The sequence below is a fragment of the Trachypithecus francoisi genome, unplaced genomic scaffold (assembly GCF_009764315.1).
Source record: "Trachypithecus francoisi isolate TF-2019V2 unplaced genomic scaffold, Tfra_2.0 Lachesis_group13, whole genome shotgun sequence".
Lineage (NCBI taxonomy): Eukaryota > Metazoa > Chordata > Mammalia > Primates > Cercopithecidae > Trachypithecus > Trachypithecus francoisi.
The window spans coordinates 40,817,218-40,842,478 of record NW_022681458.1 but is presented as its reverse complement, the minus strand read 5'-3'; the positions used below and the strand labels follow the sequence as shown (position 1 = coordinate 40,842,478).

The following is a 25,261-nucleotide window of genomic DNA, read 5'->3' as shown; positions in this document are numbered from 1 at the left end:
ACTGAAAACCGACTATGCTGTTCTGGAAAGGTTCAAAGACATCCAAGTCAGCTTTACCTTCTTTAGGAGCTTAAGATTCATTGAGGGAGACATACACACATAAATGACCCTACTCCTCAAGCATAGGGGATGCTAGGTCTACAGAAAGATCCAGACAGTAAATGGTACAACTCTGGCCTAGGGTTTAGAGCAGACCCCATGGAGAAGGGGAATGGACGTCTTGAAGAATGTTTCCAGTCCCTCTTCCCCTAAGAAAGCACTTGAGCTGGGCGCAGTGGCTCACACCTGTAATCCCAGCACTTTGGGGTGCTGAGGCGGGTGGATCACCTGAGGTCAGGCGTTCGAGACCATCCTGGCTAACATGGTGAAACTTCGTTTCTACTAAAAATACAAAAAATTAGCCAGACGTGGTAGCATGCGCCTGTAATCTCAGCTACTTGGGAGGCTGAGGCAGGAGAATCACTTGAACCCAGGAGGCAGAGGTTGCAGTGAGCCAAGATTGTGCCATTGCACTCCAGCCTGGGCAACAAGAGTGAAAAGAAAAAAGAAAGAAAGCACTTGAAGAAGAAGAGACTACATGAGAAAGGCTTGACTAAGTGCCACACATGAGATGTTATAGGGTGGCAAGTATGCGAGTTATAGGGTGGTAAATATGTGATGTTATAGGGTGGCAGGTATGCCACTGCTCTGGAAATAAGACAAGAAGGAAAAACAGCTTTGTGGTATTTAAGAAAGAACATGTAATCACAAGGTCTATTTTTGAAGAATATCTCCAGGGGAAACATTTGTTCCAAAGAACCAACTGGCTGGGTTTAGGGAATAAAAAAGAATCTAATTACTAGCATAGTTATTTCTCTGAAAACATTAAGGACAGATATGCAATATATTCCTCTGTTATTCATTAAAACGTGATCCCTTCTTAATCAGGTAATTTGTGCCTCTGCACTGGATACCGACCAATTGTAGAAAGTGGAAAAACTTTCTGTGTGGTAAGTTTTAAAAAAAATTCATTCTATTGCCTTATTAATGAACCTTTGCATAAAATAATCTATTTCATTCAATAATTTCTAAAATAGCACAACATTGAACTTTCTAATCACTGAAATTGCTTAAATGCCCACTGTTGGTATTTTCTTTAATCAACTCTTAGCATCTATCTTGTTTATAGCCCCAAATTTGGCGCTTTCCTAAGAAGTATAGTATATTGCCCATGACTTCAAGAAATAAATACTCTATTGAAGAAAATGAAACAGAAACAATAAAAGTGTAATTTAAAAGCAAGATTTTAAAAGTTCAATGTATCCTATATATTATATACATAAATTTCAAAGGAACCTGGATTAAATAGAATTAATGAATGAGAAGAAGAGAGATAGAGGGGACTTATTGAAGAAGGGGAGTTTTGAGGTAGGTCCTAAAGGAAGTAATAGAAATGAATGGCTGAAGAAAGGTCAGTAGAAAATTCCAACCAATAAAATGTGTGAAGGTAGGAAAAAGAAAGCTAACCAAGGTTCCGATAAGAAATTGATGCAACTGGCCGGGCACGGTGGCTCACACCTATAATTCTAGCATGTTGGGAGGCCGAGGTGGGTGGATTACCTGAGGTCAGGAGTTCAAGACCAGCCTGGCCAACATGGTAAAACCCCTTCTCTACTAAAAGCACAAACAATTAGCCAGGCGTGGTGGCGCATGCCTTTAATCCCAGTTACTCGGGAGGCTGAGGCAGGAGAATTGTTTGAACCCTGAGGGCAGAGGTTGCAGTGAGCGGAGATCGTGCCACCTCCCTCCAGCCTGGGCAAAGGAGTATAACTGTGTCAGAAAAAAGAAAGAAGGAAGGAAGGAAGGAAGGAAGGAAGGAAGGAAGGAAGGAAGAAGGAAGGAAGGAAGGAAGGGAGGGAGGGAGGGAGGGAGGGAGGAGGAAAGGGAGAGAGAGAGAGAGGGAGGGAGGGGGGAGGGAGGGAGGAGGGAGGAAAGGGAGAGAGAGAGAGGGAGGGAGGGAGGGAGGGAGGGAGGGAGGGAGAGAGAGAGAGGAGAGAGAGAGAGAGAAGAGAGAGAGAGAAAGAAAGAAAGAAAAAGAAAGAAAGAAAGAAGAAAGAAAAAAGAAAGAAAGAAAAAGAAAGAAAGAAAGAAAGAAAGAAAGAAAGAAAGAAAGAAAGAAAGAAAGAAAGATGCAACGGAAGCATTGGAGAGAAAGAAAATACTGCTTGAAGCTAAGAACTTTAGCCTTGGCTGGGCGTGGTGGCTCCTGCCTGTAATCTCAGTACTTTGGGAGGTTGAGGCAAGCGGATCACTTTACATCAGTTCGAGACCAGCCTGGCCAACATGGTGAAATCCCGCCTCCACCAAAAAATACAAAAATTAGCTGGGTGTGGCGGTGCCCACCTGTAGTCCCAGCTACTCAGGAGACTGTGGTGGGAGAATCTCTTGAACCCAGAAGGTGGAGGTTGCAGTGAGCCAAGATGGCACGACTGCCATCCAGCCTGGACCACAGAGTGAGACCCGTCTCAAAAAAAAAAAAAAAAGGCCGGGCGCGGTGGCTCACGCCTGTAATCCCAGCACTTTGGGAGGCCGAGACAGGCGGATCACGAAGTCAGGAGATCGAGACCACCCTGGCTAACACGGCGAAACCCCGCTCTACTGAAAATACAAAAATTAGCTGGGTGCGGTGGCGGGTGCCTGTAGTCCTAGCTACTCGGGAGGCTGAGGCAGGAGAATGGCGTAAACCCGGGAGGCGGAACTTGCAGTGAGCTGAGATCTGGCCACTGCACTCCAGCCTGGGCAATAGAGCAAGACTCCATCTCAAAAAAAAAAAAAAAGAAAAAAAAAGAAAGGAAAATAAATGTAGCCTTAAAGTTGATAAACAACATGTAGTCACTGTTTGCAAACCAGGAGTAACACAATGACAACAGTATTTCAGGAGGAGAATTCTTGGCACCTGCCAACAGGAAGGATAAGCCTAGGGAGATGTGCTGGGAAGTGAGGGCATGGACTAGTGCAGTACCCCATGCATGAGGAGTGACAACCCAGACCAGTGTGGCATATGTAGGGACAGAAAGATAACTTCCCAGAAAGGAATTGCCAGAATCATAACCACCAGACAGCGAAGAGTGCAGTGAGAAAGGAATCCAAGTCACTTGCAAAGTTCAGAGATTGAGGAACAAAATAGGACAAAAGAAGGTGGGGAAAAAAAATACATTTCATGTAAAAGGAGACAGAGTCATACTTTTCTTTTTTTTTTTTCTTTTTTTTTTTTTTTTTTTTGAGACTGGGTCTCTCTCTCTGTTTTGAACTCCTGGGCTCAAGCCATCCACCCACCTCAACATTTTTTTTTTTTTTTTTTTTATTATACTTTAAGTTCTAGGGTACATGTGCATGACGTTTATATCATGTATAACTCCCCAATGCAATCCCTCCCTCCTCCCCCCTCCCCATGATAGGCCCCAGTGTGTGATGTTCCCCTTCCCGAGTCCAAGTGATCTCAACATTGCAAAGTGCTGAGATTACAGGCGTGAGCCACTGCACTTGACCAAGACATACTTTTGAGAAGGTTTCAGTTAGGAAAACTAATTTGAAACAATTCTAGGTGCACCAGGCCATTCCAAGTACTACGAAGTCTTTGAAAAAAAAAATGTACCTTTTATGCCAGTAAAGAAGAATTTCAAGAAATTTTACAAACTACAGGCTAGTTTATTTTAAATCCTGGGCAAGATACTATTTATTTTAAAACATATGAATAGCCAATATTTCACCATTTTGACCTACAAAAAATAGCAACTTCTTCATATGATTTGCACAGCATTGTCACAAAATCCAAGTCCCTTCTTAACTTTGTAGAAAATTACCTTTCAGGCTGGGCACAGTGGCTTATGCCTGTAATCCCAGCACTTTGGGAGGCCGAGGAGGGTGAATCACTTGAGGCCAGGAGTTTGAGACCGGCCTCGTTAACATGGTAAAACTCCGTCTCTACCAAAAAATGCAAAAATTAGCCAGGCATGGTGATGCACATCTCCAGTCCCAGCTACTCAGGAGGCTGAGACAGGAGAATCACTTTAACCCAGGAGACAGAAGTTACAGTGAGCCAAGATCGTGCCACTGCACTCCAGCCTGGCACGACAGAGCGAGACTCTGTCTAAAAAAAAACAAAAGGAAAGAAAAAGAAAGTGACTTTTCAACTAAAGGTGTCAGCTGCTGCTTTTGCAGCAGTTCTTATGTGTCACATACTGTGTCAAACTTTTCTCATATTTAAATCTAACAAACCTGATTAGGATGGGTCTTACTATCCTAATTTAACAAGCTCAACCCAGCTTGTATGTGTTAAAGCAGGAACTAGAACCCAGATCTCCCTGATGCCATGTAAGAAGCACGGTGTCTCCAAATCATCACACATCATTAGACAACTTGGTTGCACATTGAACAGGGCAAACAAGAATAATTAGTCTGGCTGGGCACGGTGGCTCACACCTGTAATCCCATCGTTTTGAGAGGCCAAGGCTGGCGGATCACTGAGCCTGCGAGTTTGAGACCAGCCTGGCCAAGATGGTTAAACCCTGTCTCTACAAAAAATGCAAAAATTAGCCAGGCATGGTGGTGCGCACCTGTAATCCCAGCTGCTCCGGAGGCTGAGGTGGGAGGATTGCTTGAGCCTGTGAGGTCGAAGCTGCAGTGAGCTGAGATCATGCCACTGCACTCCAGCCTGGGCAACAGACTCAGACCCTGTCTCAAATAAACAATCTGATAGTTGTAACTGACAAATAAATTCAGGCTGAAAATACTACTATGGATCTGCATGACTGTCTTGAAAATTAAAGTTAAATGGTTTGGGACTTGAATCATCCAAATAATTCAGAATGACTCTAATACCCAAATGAACTCAGGTTTTCAGTTATTTATATGTGTGTATAGAAAGTCTTAAAGGCAGTTTTTCTTCCCAGGACTCTATTAAAGATACATGCTGTATCACCAGTAAGATAAACAAGAGCAATCTCTTTAGGTTTTGGGGGTAGATTGGTTCTGGGAGATTTTTTTTAGAGATGAGGCCTTGCTGTGTCCAGGGTGGAGTACAGTGGCTATTGACAGGCATGATCATAGCTCACCAGAGCCTCAAACTCCCACGCTCAAGTAATCCTCCTGTCTCAGCCTCCTGGGTTGTTGGAATTATAGGCGCATGCCACTGCACTCAGTGTTTGGGTTTTTTAGTTACCACATTACAACTCTATTCCATATATCTCACTTCTAGTAGGAAGCCTTAGCTGGCTGACCCCACCCACCCACCTCGAACCCCTTTTGTCTTCCCCTGAGACTTGAGTGACACCATTTACAAGACTCTATCATGAGCTTGGTGGCACATTCCCTATAATTTTTTCTAATTGTTAAGTGACAGTATAGCTTGTTACTTTCTCCATCAGGTACTCAAGTAGGTGTTTAAAGAATCAACCAATGGATTTTATTTAAACTGCTTTACCTCCTAAGGAATCAACTGTTTGTGAACTGAAAGGATCAGGAAAATGTTGCATGGATCAAGAAGATGGGTCTTTGGTGAATAGATGGGAACAAGTAAGTATCTGGTTTTTCCACCTCCCTTGGGATTGACTGAGAAATACCCACATAAATCCAAATTCATTCAAGGTTTCTATTCTTTTCAGTGAATAAAGTACAAACTAAGTGAATACAAGGCATAAATATCTTAAAGAGCTCCCGAAATTGGCCAACCCATGACTTCCATAAGACTAGTCACCACAGAAGGCTGTTTTCCTTCAGTACAACTTTTTGTGGCTTCATCTGAGTTTGCCAGTCACTTCCCCACACACACCCCAAATCAACAAGCACTAAGGGTCTAAGCAATGGTGCACTTTCATGCTTATGGCAGATGAAATCCACAAATATCTGAGACCCAGCATAGGAGTTTAAAACCTTAGCTAATTCCTGGCACCAGAGGAGGAAAATCAGAATCCAGTTAATCTTCAGGGGAAACCAACCCACAGTCCTGTGAGGGTGAAAAAAATTTCATTCAGGAACGACCTATGGTTCTGGCTCCTCCATTTTGTGTTGGGGGTGTCAGAGGTAGAGGCCTTCACTCTGAAGTCTCACAGTTCCTGTACCTCTCTCAGTAACTCTAAAGTTCCATTTGTATTTTGTTTTTTTGTTGTTGTTGAGATGTGCACCAAACTGTACGATGAAGACGAATTCCAGCCCTTGGATCCATCCCAGGAGGCTATATTCCCTCCTGAACTCATAGTAAGATACTTTACTTTTGTTGTCTCATAACATGGTGTTGTATATGCCTTTTTGTATTACACGATAGAATTACCCAGTTTTAGACATTAAAATTTGGAAGTGTGTCCAACGTGACAATGAAGCAATAACCTATTTTTAGAAACTTGTTCAGTTCTCCTATAAATAATTTAAAGCTGGCCGCTTAGAAGAATGGCGCTGCCAGGACCTCAGAGATGCTTTGGTTCAACCCCCTCTGCTGAAGATCCTGAGGTTAAAGTGTAGGTGACTTTCTCAAGGTCATACAGTGACACTGTAAGATATCTTACAGGCATTTTGGAAGGTTGGTGAAGTAAAAATCAAATGATACTTAGAATAATGGCATCACACTATTCATACAATTAACCTCTATGGTTTCCACTCAGTGGAAAGAGAGGGAGAGAAAAATAATGTAAGTACTGTGGTATGCCCACCATTTCATTCCATGACTATGTCTTGGAGAGAGTATGAGATGAGAGATGGGATTCTACTAGCTTCTCAGAAGGTTTCAGTCCCCATATACCATGCATAGTGTGAGAACGTGGACACCCCAGGTGTAAGTCTGGTATTTTTAAATTATAGATATAGTTATATATATAGATGTATACATGTGTATATATGAGGGGTCTTCAACAAGTTCATGAAAATTTCATATTATGAAAAAACTGTACATGGATTTCAACATTTTTTTCACCAAAGTAAACTCCTACTAACTTGTTATAACACACCTGAATAGGATCTAGTCTGAGGCACTAAAAAGAATATGACATCTGTTTAAAAAGAGCCCAAGTAACATGGATTCTGCTAAAATTGAAGCAAGAACAAACATCAAATTTAGGGTGAAGTTTAGGTGGAAAATGGTGAAGTCATCAATGCTTTACAAAAAGTTTATGAGGACAATGCCCTCATATAAATCAACAGATTACAAATGGGTAACTTGTTTTAAGAAAGGACGAGATGATGTTGAAGCTGTAGCAGCACACCACCCACATCAATTTTCAAAGAAAAAATTCATCTTGTCCATGCCCTAATTGAAGAGGACTGGTAGTTAACAGCACAAACAATAGCCAACACCATAGACACCTCGCATGGCCAACACCATAGCCATCTCACATGGACAACACCATAGATAGCCCAGTTTACACAATCCTGACAGAAAAATTAAAGTTGAGCAAACTTTCCACTCAATGGGTACCAAAACCGTTAAGCCCAGATCAGCTGCAGACAAGAGCAGAACTTTCAACGGAAATTTTAAACCAGTGGGATCAAGATCCTGAAGCAGTTCCTCAAAGAATTGTAGCAGGAAATGAAATGTGGCTTTACCACTATGATCCCAAAGATAAAACCTGATCAAAGCAATGGCTCTCAAGAGGTGTAAGTGGCCCAGTCAAAGCACAAGGGGACCAGTCAAGAGCAAAGGTCCTGGCAACAGTTTTTTGGGATGGTCAAGGCATTTTGCTTGTTGACTTTCTGGAGGGCCAAAGAATGCTAACATCTGCTTATTAGGAGGGTATTTTGGCATCCTCCTACAAGATGTTTGTCAAGCTTTAGCAGGAAAATGCCCAGGAAAGCTTCCCCGGAGAGCCCTTCTACACCACAGCAATGTTCCTGCTCATTCCTCTCATCAAACAAGGACATTGTGGGGAGAGTTTTGAAAGAAAGTCATTAGATATCCCCCTTACAGTGTTGATTTGGCTCCTTCTGATTTCTTTATGTTTCCTAATCTTAAAAAAAAAAAAAAATCTGTAAGAGGCACCCATGTTTCTTCAATTAATAATGTAAACAGATTGCATTAACATGATTATTTCTAAGAACCTCAGTTCTTGAGGGATGGACTAAATGGTTGGTATCATCACTTACAAAAGTGTCTTGTGATGGAGATTATGTTGAGAAATAAAGTTTATTATTTTTATTTATTAATTCCATTTCTCGACAAACTTTATGAAGTACCTTCATATCTAAATATGTATGTGTGTATATGTATACACATATGTATACTTATACATGTATATATGTATACTTGTATATATGTGTGTATACATATATATGTATATACATGTATATATGTGTACACACACACAACACACATATGTATATACATTCCATTTGCACTATTCCTGGTGAAAGATTAAAGGATTTTTTTAAGGTTAATTTTGCCTATAAGCAGTTTTGTCCTACAAAAAAAACAAAAAACAAAAAAACAAAAATAAATACTTAATCCCCCTAATCCCCAAAGATGAGCCCACTCTGAGTCACTGTTAGAGTAGAACCAGAACCAGAAGCCTGTGATTTAACTCCTGACTAAGCCACTTTCACGGTACCATGCTGCTTCCTCTTTACACGCTCACTTCACAGACAGAGTTTATTCTATATCCAGTCATCAATAGACACCTGTCATGATGCTTATTCGGTGGTACCCACACAGATCTTATTAGTCTGGGTAGTTTCAAACAGACCACCCTTTCCTGATCCCTAGAAGTTGGGATTCTTCAGAAAGCTAAAATGACCAGCAGCCTGCTTGGATGCCCAGAGCAGCAGATACACTCACAGCTTGTTATTCAAGAGCCTTACTTGAAAACAAATCGGCTTTGCTTCTCTGCAGAGAATGGCAGAAGATCCAAACAAGGGGAGAGAACCACATGGATCGCCCCTGCGACCCTGAACGACCTTCTGGAGCTGAAAGCCAATTTCCCCAAAGCCCCGCTTGTCATGGGAAACACAGAATTGGGTAGGTGGTTGTTACCCATGTTCTTTAGTCTAGACTAAGTAGCCCAAATATTTGTGTTTCTTTTTAAACTGTTCATCAATGCAATTCATTTTTATTAATGATATTTATGGTCCTTTATAACGCTTTGGATCTTCTTTTGCAAATGAATCATTTAAGTCACAATTTGCCCTCTGGCTTATCAGTAAACGACATCTATTGGCATCCATTGTCTTCCTTTTCAAGCATTTCTAATTACTTTAAATACTTTTCCCTTCAGGACCCAGCATTAAATTCAAAAATGAATTCCATCCAGTTTTTATATGTCCACTTGGGCTTCCAGAACTACGTTTTGTGAACACCACAGATGATGGTAAGCACCTTCTTTTTCAAATAAGATGTAATCTTTGGTGTTGGTGGGCTGTTGGTAATGGATTACATGCATTGGGCAAATTTGAGCAATTCATAGAATATCTGACCTCATTTATTCAGTCAAAGCTATTTATTCAGCACCTACTCTGTGTCCTCTATGATCTTTTCCAAACTGACCCATTCAGCTGCATCACTGAGTACTATATGTCATAGGAGCCACAGTGGTGGGAAGACGCCACATAGCTCGGCCAGGTGTGGAGGGGTTGAACAAATAAGAAAATTGAAGACATCTGTTAGCCAGTAGCAAAGGTTCTCGCCACACATTACTCCCTCATTCACAAATTTGTCAAAGCTATTCCCACATCCACACACACTCACTCACACACTCACACACAAAAAGTCTGGACCACAAGATTTGAAATATAACTGTGAACAACAGTCTTATTTATTTTTACACTCTTTTCACAGCTTACCAAGTGGTTTCACATCTCTTATGTCTTGATCCTCATGATAACCCTGGGACTTGGACAAAGCAAGTAGCCTTGGTATTTCCATTATCCTACCAAAGATACAGAACCAAAGGGCTTAGGTAGCTTCCCCCAGCGTCACACAGCTAACATATGGCCTAGTCAGGACTAAATCCTAGGTCCCTTCACTCCTTCCACACCATGCACTGAATAAGGCTGTCTGAAAAACATATCCCACCATCTGCTACCCACACTAAACCTTTAAATGGAGAACAGGCTATAGGAGCTAAAACTCCAATAAAACAGGGCTCTCTCAATGAGAAAATGGAAATCAAGTGGATAATGTCATGCTATCCCCTCTGACCTGCCAAGCTGCAGTCAGTCTGCTTGTTCATTTTTTTACCCATTGGAAAGTCTGTATTAACAGACTCAGGAAGAGACAGAGCAAGAGGAGGCCAGCCAGGTATGGGAGAGGGTTGGGAGGATGGTGGGGGCGGGTATTTAGTTATTTTTAGTTATTTTTAAAGTTGTTTTAAATAAATGTATTTAGTTAGTCATTTTAGGTTTCGTTATTTTCAGAAGGACAGGGGAGGTGGAGCCTGTTCAACTAGATCAGTGTTTCTCAACCTTTTCTTCATTGTCACCCTTGTAAGGAGCGATAGGCTTTGTTTCCCAAATCTTCCCTCCCTGAAATTTTAATACCACAGGTAAACTGTATATCTGTTTCTGTACATGTCCTTAGGTTACAGGTAGCCAGGTCCGTGCACGTTTGTGTCTTTCCACAGAGTCAGGCTTTTGTTGGTGCTATTTCAATCATAAAAGCCACTAGCTACACGGAGTTCCCAAGGAGGCAGTTCTCCTTAGTACCTCCCGTTCACTCAGTCGTCAGAGCTGTGGGCACACAGGCTCAAGCCACTCCACAAGACAGTCAATATTGCAAACCATACAAAATAATACACTTAGTCTATATGTAGATGTTGTAAGTTAAACATTCTACAGTGAAGTAACATTTAGCATCAAGAGGAAAAAGATGGAAGAAAGGGCTAATGAACCAGTGCAGAGGGAGGGAAGAAGGCAAAAGGAGTCATTCTCTGGGCTGGCAGCCCGTTGATCTTGCAGGGAAGTCTGAGGTGCCTTCAGGGCAGACGCTGAGTTTTTACGGTGACTGCAAGCTGATGTCAGTTAAAACTGCCATTTCAATACATATGTAACAAACCTGCACGTTATGCACATGTACCCTAGAACTTAAAGTATAATTTAAAAAAAAAAAAAAACTGCCATTTCAAGCTACTGAAAGCCAAATCTTTTATAGTCACAGAGTGTTCTGGCAAGATAGTGGAAGAGTGTGCTTGTTTATGTCCTTATCTGGTTGGACGTAGTCTTTATTTTTTTATTTGTTCACTAAACAAAACATCTTATCCTTGTTGGCAAAGTGCCTTATGAAATACAAAATGGAGTCTTCTTCTAACACGGAGTTAGTTATGTCAAGGGTGTTGAATACAAATAGGTGCTTTATATATAAGAAGAGTGAGATTTTGGGCTGGGCACGGTGGCTTATGCCTGTAATCCCAACACTTTGGGAGACAGATAGGCAGATTACTTGTGCCTATGAGTTTTAGACCCGACTGGGAAACATAGTGAGACCCAGTCTTTACAAAAAAAATGTAAAAATTAGCCAAGCCTGGCTTGCATCGGTACTCCCAGCTACACCAGGAGGATTGCTTAAGCCTGGTAGTTGAAGGTTGCAGTGAGTTGTGATCGTCCCACTGCACTCCAGCCTGGCAACAGTACTGCCCCCATTGAGAATACGTGGAGTAGATGACATCACTACTCAAATCGTACTCTGTAAGCACACCCACAAACAAAACTCTGACCCAAGGTACAGGAAGGTATCTATTATTGTCATCTTTTTGATAAGAGAGCAATAGGAAGAGATGGCTGGGGAAGACGGGCTGATGGGCCACACACGTTGTGCAGGTCAGCTCCCACTTAGGCTTGATGATCTTTAAAATACCTTGTAGGACCATGGCAGGAATTTTCATATTGGATCAATTTATTCAGGAAAACTAAATTGGAAATAAAGAAAGTAATAAATTTCAGATATCTGTGGTTGATATGTGCTAAAATGTATGGCATACATGACTGTATACATGACTGGGGAAAAGGATTTGGTACTAAATATTTGGGAATAAAGCAAGCTGCTAGAAATATCTTTAATTATCTTTAGATCTTGTCATTCTAAGTAAATAGGAAAAGAGGAGATATATTTAAAAGACCATTTACATGCAACCCCTTCTGGTTACAGTTCCTTTAAGCTGACATCTCACTACCATGTTTTCAGGGGTGACAATAGGTGCGGGATACAGCCTAGCCCAGTTGAATGATGCCTTACATTTTATCGTTTCAGAGCAACCGAAGGAGAAGACTAAGACCCATCGAGCTCTGCTGAAGCATCTGAGGACACTTGCAGAAGCCCAGATTAGGAATATGGCCGTATGTTCTGTTGTTCTATGAGATAAGTCACGGTTATAGACAGTCATACAGTTCTGTTCAGTTTAACAAACATTCCTCTGAAGAGGAATGTCAAGTCAATGTTGAACAAGTTTGTACAATATGAGTATGAGCATGCATATGCCCAAGATGAAGGCATCACGTTGAGTGTGTATGTGTGTGTGCAAAGTGAGTAACACATGGTACAGCAAAATTATGGTGCTGGAGCCACAAGATTCTGGAGAAGCTGCTTGACCTCTATAAGCTGCTGTTTCTTCATTTGAAAAATTAAGGCCCAGTGTAAGGGGAGATGTCAGTCAAGAGGCACAGAATTTCAGTTAGACAGGATAAATAAGCTTTAGTGATCTGTTGCCCAACATGATGATTATAATTAGTAATAATGTATATTTCATGACCACAAAGAAATGATGAATACACGAGGTGATAGATACTTTAATTAGCTTGATCTAATCGTTCCGTTATGTATACATAAATCATAATGGCACATTGCACCCCATAAATATATATAATTATTGTCAATCTAAAATTTTTAAATAAAAGTAAAAACTATAGACGAAAAACATCACACCAAAATTTAAGATAAAAAAAAGTCACACCAAAAATTAAGATTCAATCAAACAGACTATCTCTAAGGTCCAAATAGACAATCTCTAAGGTCTCTATTCAACCAAACAGACTATCTCTATGTCCAGGTCTAAAATTCCATGAAACATGTCTTATCCAAGGTATAGTAAACACAAGCCTGCATTTCCAAAATACTCTTGTATTGCTGGTTCTCCTCTTAGGCCTTTGCACCAAGGTGAATTTCTAAACATGTGTATCCCACATGTCCATTCTTGGATATCCCCCAGTTGTTTAGCTTTATGGAGTTTTCTTATTATTTAAGACTTAAAAATGATTAGTTTGAATCATTCCTCATTTCACATATGACGGGCAGTTCAGCAGGATTTAATAGGGCCAGGAGATACTTCCTGTCTCCTGATTTCCTCTGGTCCTTCGGCTGATTCTCAAAACCCACTATGTGTTTTCACCTTCTGCATCTTCTGTCCCTTTTCTGAAGCATATTGCTCCTCTCAACATCAACTTGTCCCCTTAAGTCTTTCAAAGGCCCACTGTTTGAGGCTGTGTATGAAGCAGCCTTTACTGGAGCTTAGGGCAGCAAAGCGGCCTGTACTCCCTAGCAGCACCACAGGCATTTTGAATGCAATGCTCCTATTCTGGTTCTTTAGGTTTCCCCAGGCTCCAGTCTCTCTACCTACTGCATATTGGTGCACACTTTCTTCCCTTTCACTATACCCCTTCTTCTCCCTAACCTGCTGGCACCAGCCCCTAAATTCCCATTCACTTCCCTTTTTGTCTATCCTCATAAGTAAACATACCTATCAAGGAAGGCTTCTAAACAAAGATAAATGCATACTAGGGCCAGTTCTCAAAGAAATGTTCCTCTTCATTGCACATGGAAGAGGAATATTTTCTCCAGCAGTCAGTTTGGATGGAGTCAGGAGTGGGAATCTTGCACAATATATTATCTATCTATTTAACTGCCCCCAAACTCTGCCAGCTCTTTCAATGAAGCAAAAAAAGAGAGAGAGAGAATTAAAAACTTACACAAGAACCCTGTATACATAATTCTGTATTTGTCTAATAACTAAGTATAGCTTTTAAAATGCCATCTTTTTTCTTATTTAGACTTCAGGAGGACATGTGGTAAGCCGGCCTAATTTTTCTGACCTAAACCCCATTTTAGCAGCAGGAAATGCTGCCATCAATCTGGTAACTAAAGGTAAGAGACCTAGCTTTAAGCATTTTTTTTCTGTGCTCATCACTATCAGTTATATAGCTCCCGCTGTAAACCATTAACTAGGGACCCAAGTACTTCTAATTTAGATTCATAGGCTATGTTTACATTATCTCAAACCTAAAAGTGAAACTGTGACCAATTATCCTGCTCTCTGGCTATTCTATGTGTAGTAGGTCAGATGCTTTACTGCATCTGACAATTTCTCTTAAATATTTGGCCACATTTATGATCAATCTAAATTGCAGTATCAAAGCAGGTGAAGAAAAATTAATGCGAAGTATCTCTGTGGCTTTAAAGGTTTATGCCATATTTTACCTCAGAGATTCATAAAGATGGCCATTTTTCCTATAGCACTTTTTGTTTTAAACAAAATCAAGTTTGTGAAGCATATTACTTATTCCTCCTCTCTTTATTCAAAGACTCCATGAGCTTTGTGGAAAGAAAATGATTTAAACTTAAAGAAATAAAAATAAATGCATATTATTCATAGGGCTATTAATGTAAGATATCTTCTTTATTAAAATTACATTTTAAAAGTATGGGTCAAAAAACAGTATGGTAAGCTGTTTTAAATATATATATATACACACACACACATATATGTATATACACACAGACACACACACACACACAATCATGTATAAAAATTTTTTAGCCAAAAACAGACCACATGCATGACAGTGGTTCCATAAGATTACATTAATAACACCATATTTTTGCAGTACTTTTTCTGTGTGTTTAGATATGTTTAAATACACAAATATTTACCATTATGTTGTGATTGCCTACAGTATTCACCACAGTAACATGCTGTGCAGGTTTGTAGCCTCGGAGCACTAGCTACACCCTGTAGCCTAGTTGTAGCTATTGCTACACAAACCTAGATGGTATGGTAGGCAGTACACTACAACATCTAGGTTTATGTAAGTACATTCGATGATATTCACACAACAAAATCACCTAACTACACCATTTCTCAGAATGTATCCCCACTAAATGTCTCATGACTATCGGGAATCCCATCTCTGCCACCAGTCCCACCTCTGGTACTTTGCAAAGGTCACTCAACCTCTCCGGAGCTCAGTGTTCTCATTTGTGAAATGTATACATTGTACCAGGTTGTTTCCAAATAGCTTTAAAGCTCTTTGAGGCCAAATTTTATGAGTAACATTTAATGGTCTATAAGAACCAGAAATGACTTTGCAGCTTATCTGACCAACCCTGCCACTCTGAAGCTGAGAACCCCAAAGTTTCCATGACTTGCCAAAGTCTAGCTGGAGCTAGAAGCAGACATGGATCCCAGCTTGCACCCTCTTTCCACCACACATCACATCTGTCACTGGCAACATATTCTCCAAATTGATAAGCACATCCTAACCAAGGGTGATTTTCTCAAACAGAAGGACAACGGCAGATTCCTTTAAATGGTCCTTTCCTTGAGAGATCACCTGAGGCGGACTTGAAATCAGAAGAGATTGTGTCATCTGTTTATATTCCCTACTCCACTCAGGTGAGGGTTCCCTGACTCACTGCCCAGCCCAAGGGAAGCCCCGCTGACCTGTGCGATGAGCCTGCAGACAGGTTTCCAGGACAATGCTCTAGGGAGATTTTCTGGGCTGCCACACAGAGAGGGGCAAATTTCCAAATGACCATTTGATTTGCTTTCATATCAGGGCCACATTATGACTTTTATGGGCCCTAGGCACTTTTGCCTTTTTGAATCTCTTCCTCCATAAAAAATAAACTCTATGCCTATATAGCTATATCTATATATAAAAATGATTGTAACAATATAAATCCAAGCTGCATTCAGTGTCTTATATTCATTTTTTTTTTATTTTGAAAGATGTTTTAAATTTCTACTTTTACTTTAGATATAGGGGCTACAGGTGCGGGTTTGTTACATGAGTATGTCGCGAGAGGCTGAGGTTTGGATACAGACTCCATCACTAGTGAATATATTACCCAATTGGTAGTTTTTCAACTCATGCCCCCCTCCCTCCCTTCCCCATCTAGTAGTCTGCAGTGAATTAAAAGTAAAACATTTCCCTGGGCCCCTAAAAGTATCCTAGGCTCTATCTCACATGAAAGGTTCTCCTTTTGCAAAGCCAGTCTACCTAACGGGCACAGTGGCAGTGGTCCTGTAAGATTATATTACCTAAAGGGCCCACTGGCCTTGCAAAAGGAGAATCTTTCATGTGACTTGAATTTTCAGTCTCAGGTAAATACACATCTTACCCAAGATTAAGTAAATCCAGTCAACATCATCTACAGCAAGTTTCTGGCTGAAAGTTCACTATCATAAAATTACCTCCAAGTCAATCAACACTTATTAACCAAATAGTTTAAATTAAATTATTTACTTATTAACCACCTACCAATCTATATCCCAGGCACAGTGTGGTAAACCCAGAAGACACTAAGGGTTTATGACACAGAAGGGGTCCTGTCCTTGCAGATCGGTAAATCTAACAGGAAGAGCTTGAAGTAGGAAATAACTAATACCCTCAGACAGGAAATGAGTGGACAGCAAGCCACTCAGAGTAGCTCGGTGAGGGGAAGAGCCTTTCCCTAAAGGGAGGAAAGGGGAGGAAGGGTGATGGGGGTGAAGCATAGAAGATGGTAGCCTTTGAATCAGTGGAGAGAAGGGAGGAGAGTCTGGGGGTTGGGGATGGCAGTTTGGGAGGCCAGGGAGTGGGGCATGAGGCTGGAGCAGCCCATGAGTGCGATTGAAAGGGAAGCTGGGCTCCATTACTAAACACATCCACTGCTCCATCAAGGAGTTTGTATGTGTTCTAACAGATGGCCGCCTCTGAAGGCTTTGAAGCAAAGTAAAAATTAAATGAAAGTAGTATTTTAAGAACATAAATGGAGTAGAACGTTAAAGGATAAATCAGATCGGGGAGAGACTAAAGACTGAATGACCAACTAGGAGGCTGATGCAGCACTTCCGGCAATAAATCAGGAGATGGTGGTGAGGGCAGTGGCAACAGGAATGTAGAGGAAAGTCTCCATTCATCAGTAGAGCAGAGTAAATATGATCAGTGTGTCTCAAACACTTCTCTGTCACCAGTGTTTTGTATGACAGAAATGTTTTATCCTTGACAAGGTCCATGGTGGTAGGATTTAATATCTCCCCCACGCCCGCCAAGATGCTGGCCACACAAAGAGGCTTTCCCAATTCATGGCTCCAATGTTCCACTCTAGTCATGAGATTCAACCAAGAATGACAGGCCTACCCCTAGAAAGAACTGGGGAGACCAGTAGTTGAGTGGTTTTCAAGCTTTTTCTTTTTCTTTTTTTTTTTTTTAAACAATACAACTCTTTATTCTAATGAAATTTACATAGAACAGCAAACTAAAACAGATGAAACTGAAGCTGTGGTAGTTCCATCTAAGAGCCATCCTATCTGCTGATCTTCCCCTCATTCAACTCAGCAGCCCCTAAGGCACCACCTGATCTAACCCAGCCTTCTCACTTTAAAGAAAAGTAGGAGCCAGTTTTTTCCATCACTTGCCTGAGGCCACATGTGACCATTCAGAGTTGAAAGGCATAAAGCTTAGCCAGTAAGCGTAGACTCTGGAGTCAGGCTGCTTGGCTTGGAACCCCAGTTCTGCCACTTGCTGTATGACCTTGTGCAAGTTACTTAACATCTCAGTTTCCTCATCATAAATTGGAAATGAGCAGACTTGTTGTAAGGACTAAGTATTAATATATATAAGCCACATCGGACAGTACCCATATATGGCATATATGTCGATTATAGTCAGTCACAGTGCCTAGAGATCCACTCATCGAAGGTGTTGCTGTATGGCAGACTGTGGAGTAAGCACTAAATGTTCTGAGTGTTTTCCTATCTCCAGTGGCACTTTGTGTTTGGACTCCGGATGGCTCAGCGTCAGGAGAACGCATTTGCCATTGTCAATGCTGGGATGAGCGTGAAGTTTGAAGACGGCACAAACACAATCAAGGAACTTCAAATGTTCTGTGGAAGCGTGGGCCCCACCACTGTCTCTGCAAGCCAAACCTGCAAGCAGCTCATTGGGAGGTATGTCATAGTACATCTGGGGCATGATACTCAGGCCTTTCTAGTTTAGATTTTTTTTTAATGAAACTAGCACTTGGGGAATTTTTTTCTGATGATAAAAATACATACAATCATTTAGAAAATTTAAGCACTGAAGAAAAGTATAAAGTACAAGCCACCCAAAAGCTGCCCTTTTCAAGGTACAATGATTCTTTTATTACAGGTTTATGCAATGCGATTAATACACAAATTACTTAGTTTGAGTAGATATTATCTTTAAATTTTCACTTTTAATTAGCCTGTATAGTAAGTCTCCAATACTGTGTCCTAAGACATCTGAAAATGTCCTTAAGCCACATTTGAAAAAGATGAAATGTTTAAAAGGTTAAATGGCCTCCCTCCTGTCGCTCTCATTATCGCTAACATTTAAAAAGTAATTTTTAAAAATGTTTCCAACTAGTGCTTCTATAATACTTTCTATCCACTCATTGTTAACAATTAGAACTTAATGTGAGTTTTTTCTCAGATACAAAAATAACTTCATGCTTCCAAAAAATGTATATAGAAACATTTATTTCTGAAATATTTTACTGCTATCTTCAATAATTTTTTATTTACCAAATATTTACCTAGCATAGTGTGTATGCCAGGCTGGAGGATAGTTGCTGGATTTACAGCAGTGGACAAGATCAACAAAGTCCCAGATCTCAGGAAGCTTTGGCTTTAATGCTTTTTTAACCCAGGTATTTAAGGTAAATCAACATGCCCAATCCTGGAAACGAAAAATAATAATATAGGAAGACTTAATGTGGAAAGTTTGGGAACCACTGCATCAGATACTGAAGAGAGCTAACAAACTCTCTTGAAGATATTTTGTCTAGACTTCAAAGGTGGATACAACTTGCTCTCCATCTTTCCTTGCACGTCAGTTTAGTGTCTGTCTTTGCCTACAAGGATGCTCAATTGCAGATTATTTTTAATAGTAAAGAAACTAAAATTAAACTAAAATCCAGCAACAGGGAAATTGCAAGACAAATTATGGTACATCCAAATATGATATTCTCTCTTTGCCTTCTTCTATGAAACATTAACATTCTTTCCTTCTAGGCAATGGGATGACCAAATGCTGAGTGATGCCTGCCGATGGGTCCTGGATGAGATCTACATCCCACCAGCAGCTGAGGGTGGCATGGTGGAGTACAGGCGAACCCTCATCATCAGCCTCCTCTTCAAATTCTACCTGAAAGTGAGGCGAGGACTGAATCAAATGGTAAATGGCTTCTCTGGGTTTCAGGGTGCCTTGACATTCTCAGCACAGATCTGCACATGAAGGACTTCCCCGCCTGCCTTTGATAACACGTGGAGGCTTCCTGGGCTGGGGCCCTCAATGTGGTGCTCCCAGTCTCCAGCGTCTCCTCCTGGACCACTTTGCTCCTCTCCTTCCCTCTCCCTTCCTCACCCCTGGGCTGAGAAAGGGACAACTTTATTATACCATTTGCCTTATTTGTGTGACAAACACTAACATGCAAGATCAGATTGACCTACAGTAGCGAAAAGCCTTCAGTAAGTAAATCCATATCTTTTCCGTTTTTAAAGAACATGTTCTTGTTAAAATAATAAGTAAAATTAAAACAATGCTTTACTATTTAGAAAATGTGAATAAGTTAAAAAAGAGGAGAAACTCTTTTATAATCCCATCACCCATAGATAAACACTATTACTATTTTGGTGTGCGTGCTTCGAAACCCTTCATTATGGATGTATATGTATATGTGTATGTATCTGTATAACTGTGTGGTATAGCTTGCTTATTTCATTTAGTAATGTAATCATCTTTCAATGACATTAATTATTTTTCAGTGGCATCATGACATAATAGTTGCATGGCATGTTTAGGGATAGATGCACCATTCATTATTTGATCCATTCCTTATTTTTGACATTTAGACTGTTTTTACTTTTCTGTTAACTATTTTTTTAGCCTAATCTAGTTTAAAATAACCCCCACAGCAGTGTTTCTCCAAATATGATCCATGATCATGAGCGCCCCCTTGATGAGCCACGAGGTGATCTCAAAATGGCAGACAGATGACTACACCTACAACCCTTTAATGACTGAGAGCTTTGCTCTCTTAGTTCAGCCACTCCTTGTTATTATTTTATTACCTTATTTATTATCAGTATTATTTTAGTATATTCTGTTATACATTGTATACTCTATTATGTATTATATAACATATTCAATAGAAAAATATGTAATCAGTATATAATTTTATACATATTCAGTCTAAAAGTATATACGTGTGTATTTAATAGATTATATCACATATAAAATCCATATTAATGGTATTGATAATTAACCATTATCAATATATAATACATAATAGATATAAAAGAAAAACATATTCAATTATATACTTAATAGATAAGCATATTTAATAGATTATCAAATATTATCTTATATATTACCTTCTATTTATTATATATTCTATCATTATAAAAGAATTCAAAATATGGAGAAGCAAAATTTTTTAAATGAACTGTAATCTAATAATCCTACCATCACCACTATTAACATTTTGGAATACATACTTTTATATATATATTTTTTTTTTTTACAAAACATGGGATTATACTGTACATAAATTTTTGTAACTTTTTTTATTTAACTATATTATATCATGAATTTTTCAATGCCATTAAAGACATTTCTGCAAAGTTATTTTTTATAACTGCGCAATATTGTACTTGGATGTACCATCAGTTCCCTATTGTTGGATATTTGGCTTAATTCTAGTTTCCTTACTATCACAAATAATCTGCAATTGAACATCCTTGTAGATTAATGTTTCCCTACTCCCTCAATTGTTTATTTGAGATACATGCCCACAAGAGTGGCCCAGGTTTGAAAACACAGCCCACATTTAGAAGCATCCATATTTCCATTCATTCAAAAAAAGACCTTGTCATGAAAGGAAATCTTTACCTCCTGGAAATAACATTTATTTTTCTGTGCACATAAATAGATGTAGTTATTATTCAAGCAACTGCTACTAACTTACAGAACTTGAAGCTCAGAGCTTTCTCCCAGAAGAACTGGCATCTAAGATCTAAAAGAATAGATTGGATAACTTTATCTCCATGTGTTTTTCCAAGCTGCTCACTCAGATTGTAAAATTAACTGTGAAGTAATCTTCTGTTCAGGATTTTCAGAAGTTTCCCGACATTCCAGAAAAGTTCATGAGTGCTCTAGAAGACTTTCCCATAGAAACACCCCAAGGAATTCAGATGTTTCAGGTTGGTGGACAGGGTTTTTTGTTTTTTAATGTTTATGCATTCAGATGTATGCATTGGGCATACTTCTCCTTCTTTTCAATAACTGTATTTAAGATAACATCTATTGAAGCTAGCTGATGTTACCTATTGCTATACACACACAACTTGCTTGGTTTAGCTTCTGTGCTTTTACTTAAGGCTACACAAGAATTAGATTCTGAATCATTATTCTCCACTATTTTCAGTTTAGTTACCTCCTTCGCTTGCCCAATACCTGTTCTTCCTTTAAAACCCAAGTCAACATTTACTGCCTCTAGAAAGCCTTCTCTGCCTTATTACAACCACCCTGAATCTAGGATGTCTTCTTTTTGGGGGTAAGAGGAGAATTGTAACAAGAATATAATCCCTTACCATAGTACTTAATCTTAATGGATATTTATTAACCTGAACTTATGGATATGGATACCCAATTGCCTATAATTTTTTGTTTTTTGGGTTTGTTTGTTTGTTTGTTTGTTTGTTTGTTTTTTCCCCAACACATGAGTAAGCCAGATATATCAGACCTAATTTTCAGGGCATGAGAATTCCTCGTGGCAAACTAATTTACTTTGTCCGTTAACAGTGTGTGGATCCCCACCAACCCCCACAAGATCCAGTTGGACACCCAGTCATGCACCAGTCGGCCATTAAACACACCACAGGGGAAGCCGTATATATTGATGACATGCCCTGCATCGACCAAGAACTCTTCCTGGCTCCAATCACCAGCACCAGAGCTCATGCAAAGATCATGTAAGGAAGTAAAAGAGATTCTTAACGTTACTGAAACACATTCACAGTTTCACATTCAAATCAAGAGCTTATTATATATTTAATTCAAATAAGAATACTAATTTCCAGCGTGGTGGCTCACACTTGTAATCCCAGGCAGATCGCTGGAGCTCAGTAGTTCGAGACCAGCATAGGCAACATAGCGAAACTCCATCTCTACAAAAAATTAGCCAGGCATGGTGGCATGCACCTGTAGTCCCAACTACTGAGGAGGCTACCTGAGACCAGGAGACCAAGGCTGCAGTGAGTTTTGATCGCGTCACTGCACTCCAACCTGGGCAACAGAGTGAGAGACCCTGTCTCACAAAAAAAAGAAAGAATACACATTTATTTTTCTGGTTGAGAATCAGTCATTTTTTAAGCATAGTTATGTAAGAATCCAAGGATATGAAACAGTTAGAACATCTACTAAATACTGGCATTTTTCAACATAGAATATTGCTCCATGATTTAAGTTATGACGTCCATTATAGTTTTTCCCTGTGTTTGAGGAATCACTGGGAACTGGCCCCTGAAACTTTAATGTCTACCTTCAAATTTTCTCTCCTAGATCAATTGATATTTCAGAAGCCCTGGCACTTCCAGGTGTTGTTGACGTGATAACAGCAGAGGATGTTCCAGGAGATAATAACTATCAAGGAGAGATTTTCTATGCACAGAATGAGGTGGGTGATTTATGTGTGGCTTATTATTCAAATGCCTTGCTGGAGATGCCAAAATGATTATTGGTTATGACTATAGCCATCCATGGATCCATGTTCACATCACAAAGACTTGTTGGAAACCAATGACTCTGCCTCAGTGGTAGAATTGTGGACCCTTCTTGAATTGTGGACCCTTTTGAGATTCTGAGAAAAGCCAGAAGTCCTCAAAGAATACTTCTCAAAAGTCATGAAAGTCATAGAAGCAGCACAGATCATAAGACATTGAAAGAACCAGCAGAATGTTAGGTTAATTGGATCACTGTGTATGCTGAGGGAATGGTGAGTAATATGGCCAAGAACAACCAGAAGGGAGATCATTAAAGCCAGATAATTAATTTCTACATTCAACTTTGGTCCCCCTAAGTCGCACTCAAACCGCTGTTGTAAATTTATTCTCATAGGTAGAAAATAATCTTGCTTTTGGTCACAAAAATCCAATAGGTAAATGTAAGAATGTGGGAACAGTAATTCCTTTTTAATGAGTCTGTGTTTTCGCTAATTACATGTGGCTTTTCTGCAGGTAATTTGCGTGGGTCAGATCATCGGCACTGTGGCCGCTGATACCTATGCCCATGCAAGAGAGGCAGCCAAAAGAGTGAAGATCACTTATGGAGACATAGAGCCAAGGATTATCACAATAGAGGTAGTCAGACCGCTTTGTGTCTTCTAGAATGACTTAAGTGGTGGACTTGGGGCACAGTTCAACCCATGGAGTCATAAAATAGTATAAGTTGGGCTCCATCTATCCTTTGTTCAGTGTTACCTGTAGTTTTAGAGTGAAGGCTCCCACAATTTGCCCCTCAAGACAGAAACTGAGTCCTTTCCTGCTTAGACTCCTCTTTCCCACCACTGCTTCTACAGGGACCCGTGGAAATGAAGCATTCTGTGCCCACTTCTCCTGTGACCTCTTGCCAAGGCATGGGCTAAGAATGCAGATAAGCAACACCTGAGAAATGTCCTTATAACCTCATATACAAAAGCAGTCAGCTGGAAAATCTAGAGCACTGTGGAAATCAGAAAAAAAATGAAACATTTACTTATTACAACTATTGGGTCCTCTGTCTCCCTGCCCACTTACTGCTCAAGCACAGACAGGCTCTGGAGACAGACTACTTTGATTCATCATCTGACTCTGCCACTAGCGGCCTCTTAATAGCAGCAAAAGCTTTAAACCCCTCATACCTCAGCTTTTCCATCTGTAAAATGGTAATTCTAAAAGTACCTACAACCAAACGGTCATGGTAAGCTTAAATGAGAGAATCCCAGTAAAATGCTTAGCATAGCACCTGGGACAGGGAATGCATTCAATAAATGTTACCTATCATTTTTGTTGTAGTTGTCATGAATGAGGGTAAGGACATGTTGTGTGCTCTTGTACTTTATGTCCCCAGTGCCTAGCAAAGCTCTAAACCCACAGTAGATGCTCAATAAACATATGTTGGATGATGGAGGGATGGAGGGATGGAGAAATCGATGGATAGATGGATGCATAAGCAATATGGACACCCTCCAAACCCCCACCCACAAAGTAGATTCAGTCTTGAGCATCCACTTCAATTCTCCCCTGTTCTTCCCAACAGCTGCCAAGTTCAAGTTTTTTCCAGTTATCCTTTAAACGTCCCTTAAGGCTGCCCCTTTCTTTTCATTCTCACTTTCACTCCACCCTCCAGCCTAGTCCTCACTATCTTCTTTTCAGATTTACTACAAAAACCACTAAAAGAGGTTCTCTTCTTCCATTTCAGCCCATCTACCTAACATATTAACTTTCCTAAATCACTAAGTTAATTAGGTCACTTTTCCTATTTAACACTATGCCCTTAGATAAGGTCCAAACTCTTTAGTATCAAATTAAGGTCTTTAATAGTCCAGCCACATTCCACCTTTCAAACCCATCTTCCACTGTTTCTTGATAGAAAACCTGCACCCTGGCCATTCTGGCCTTGTGCTCATTTTGGCCCCTCAGCTTGGTTTCAGCCTCAAACTATTGTTTTATGATGTGCCTTTGACTTCAAATGATTCAGGATCCAACTCAGGTCACCCATTCAAGGCCATTCCTGAGCATTCTGGGACCCATCAGCCTCCTCCTTCTTGACCTCTCTTTACTCTTGAGTAACCCTCTAGCCCGAGAGTCAGCACCTAACTGCCAAACTGACTCAGATCATCACTCAGCAATGGACAGGTGGGAAGCAGGTTTATATACCCTTGTGTCCCCCTCAGCCCTTCCCCAGAGCACTGTACAAAATGAGTCACCAATGCCTATAATCCATTTGTGTTCGCCTTCTTCTGACTCTTCACGCAGCCCTGGCTCTGATTTTCTCA

At 40.2% G+C, this 25,261-nt stretch overlaps 1 protein-coding gene across 1 annotated transcript in view; it reads left to right on the top strand.

Annotated features, from left to right (window-relative positions):
- LOC117095238 (aldehyde oxidase 4-like) overlaps positions 1–25,261 on the top strand; it is a 73,392-nt gene that overhangs the window by 15,867 nt on the left and 32,264 nt on the right. Inside the window, 15 exon segments of the mRNA XM_033232026.1 lie at positions 928–989; positions 5,470–5,553; positions 6,154–6,234; positions 8,852–8,870; positions 8,873–8,977; positions 9,234–9,326; positions 12,134–12,285; positions 13,993–14,086; positions 15,505–15,614; positions 17,968–18,152; positions 19,239–19,401; positions 21,336–21,428; positions 22,030–22,199; positions 22,789–22,903; positions 23,463–23,585. Of these exon segments, the coding sequence (XP_033087917.1) occupies positions 928–989; positions 5,470–5,553; positions 6,154–6,234; positions 8,852–8,870; positions 8,873–8,977; positions 9,234–9,326; positions 12,134–12,285; positions 13,993–14,086; positions 15,505–15,614; positions 17,968–18,152; positions 19,239–19,401; positions 21,336–21,428; positions 22,030–22,199; positions 22,789–22,903; positions 23,463–23,585 (1,649 nt within the window).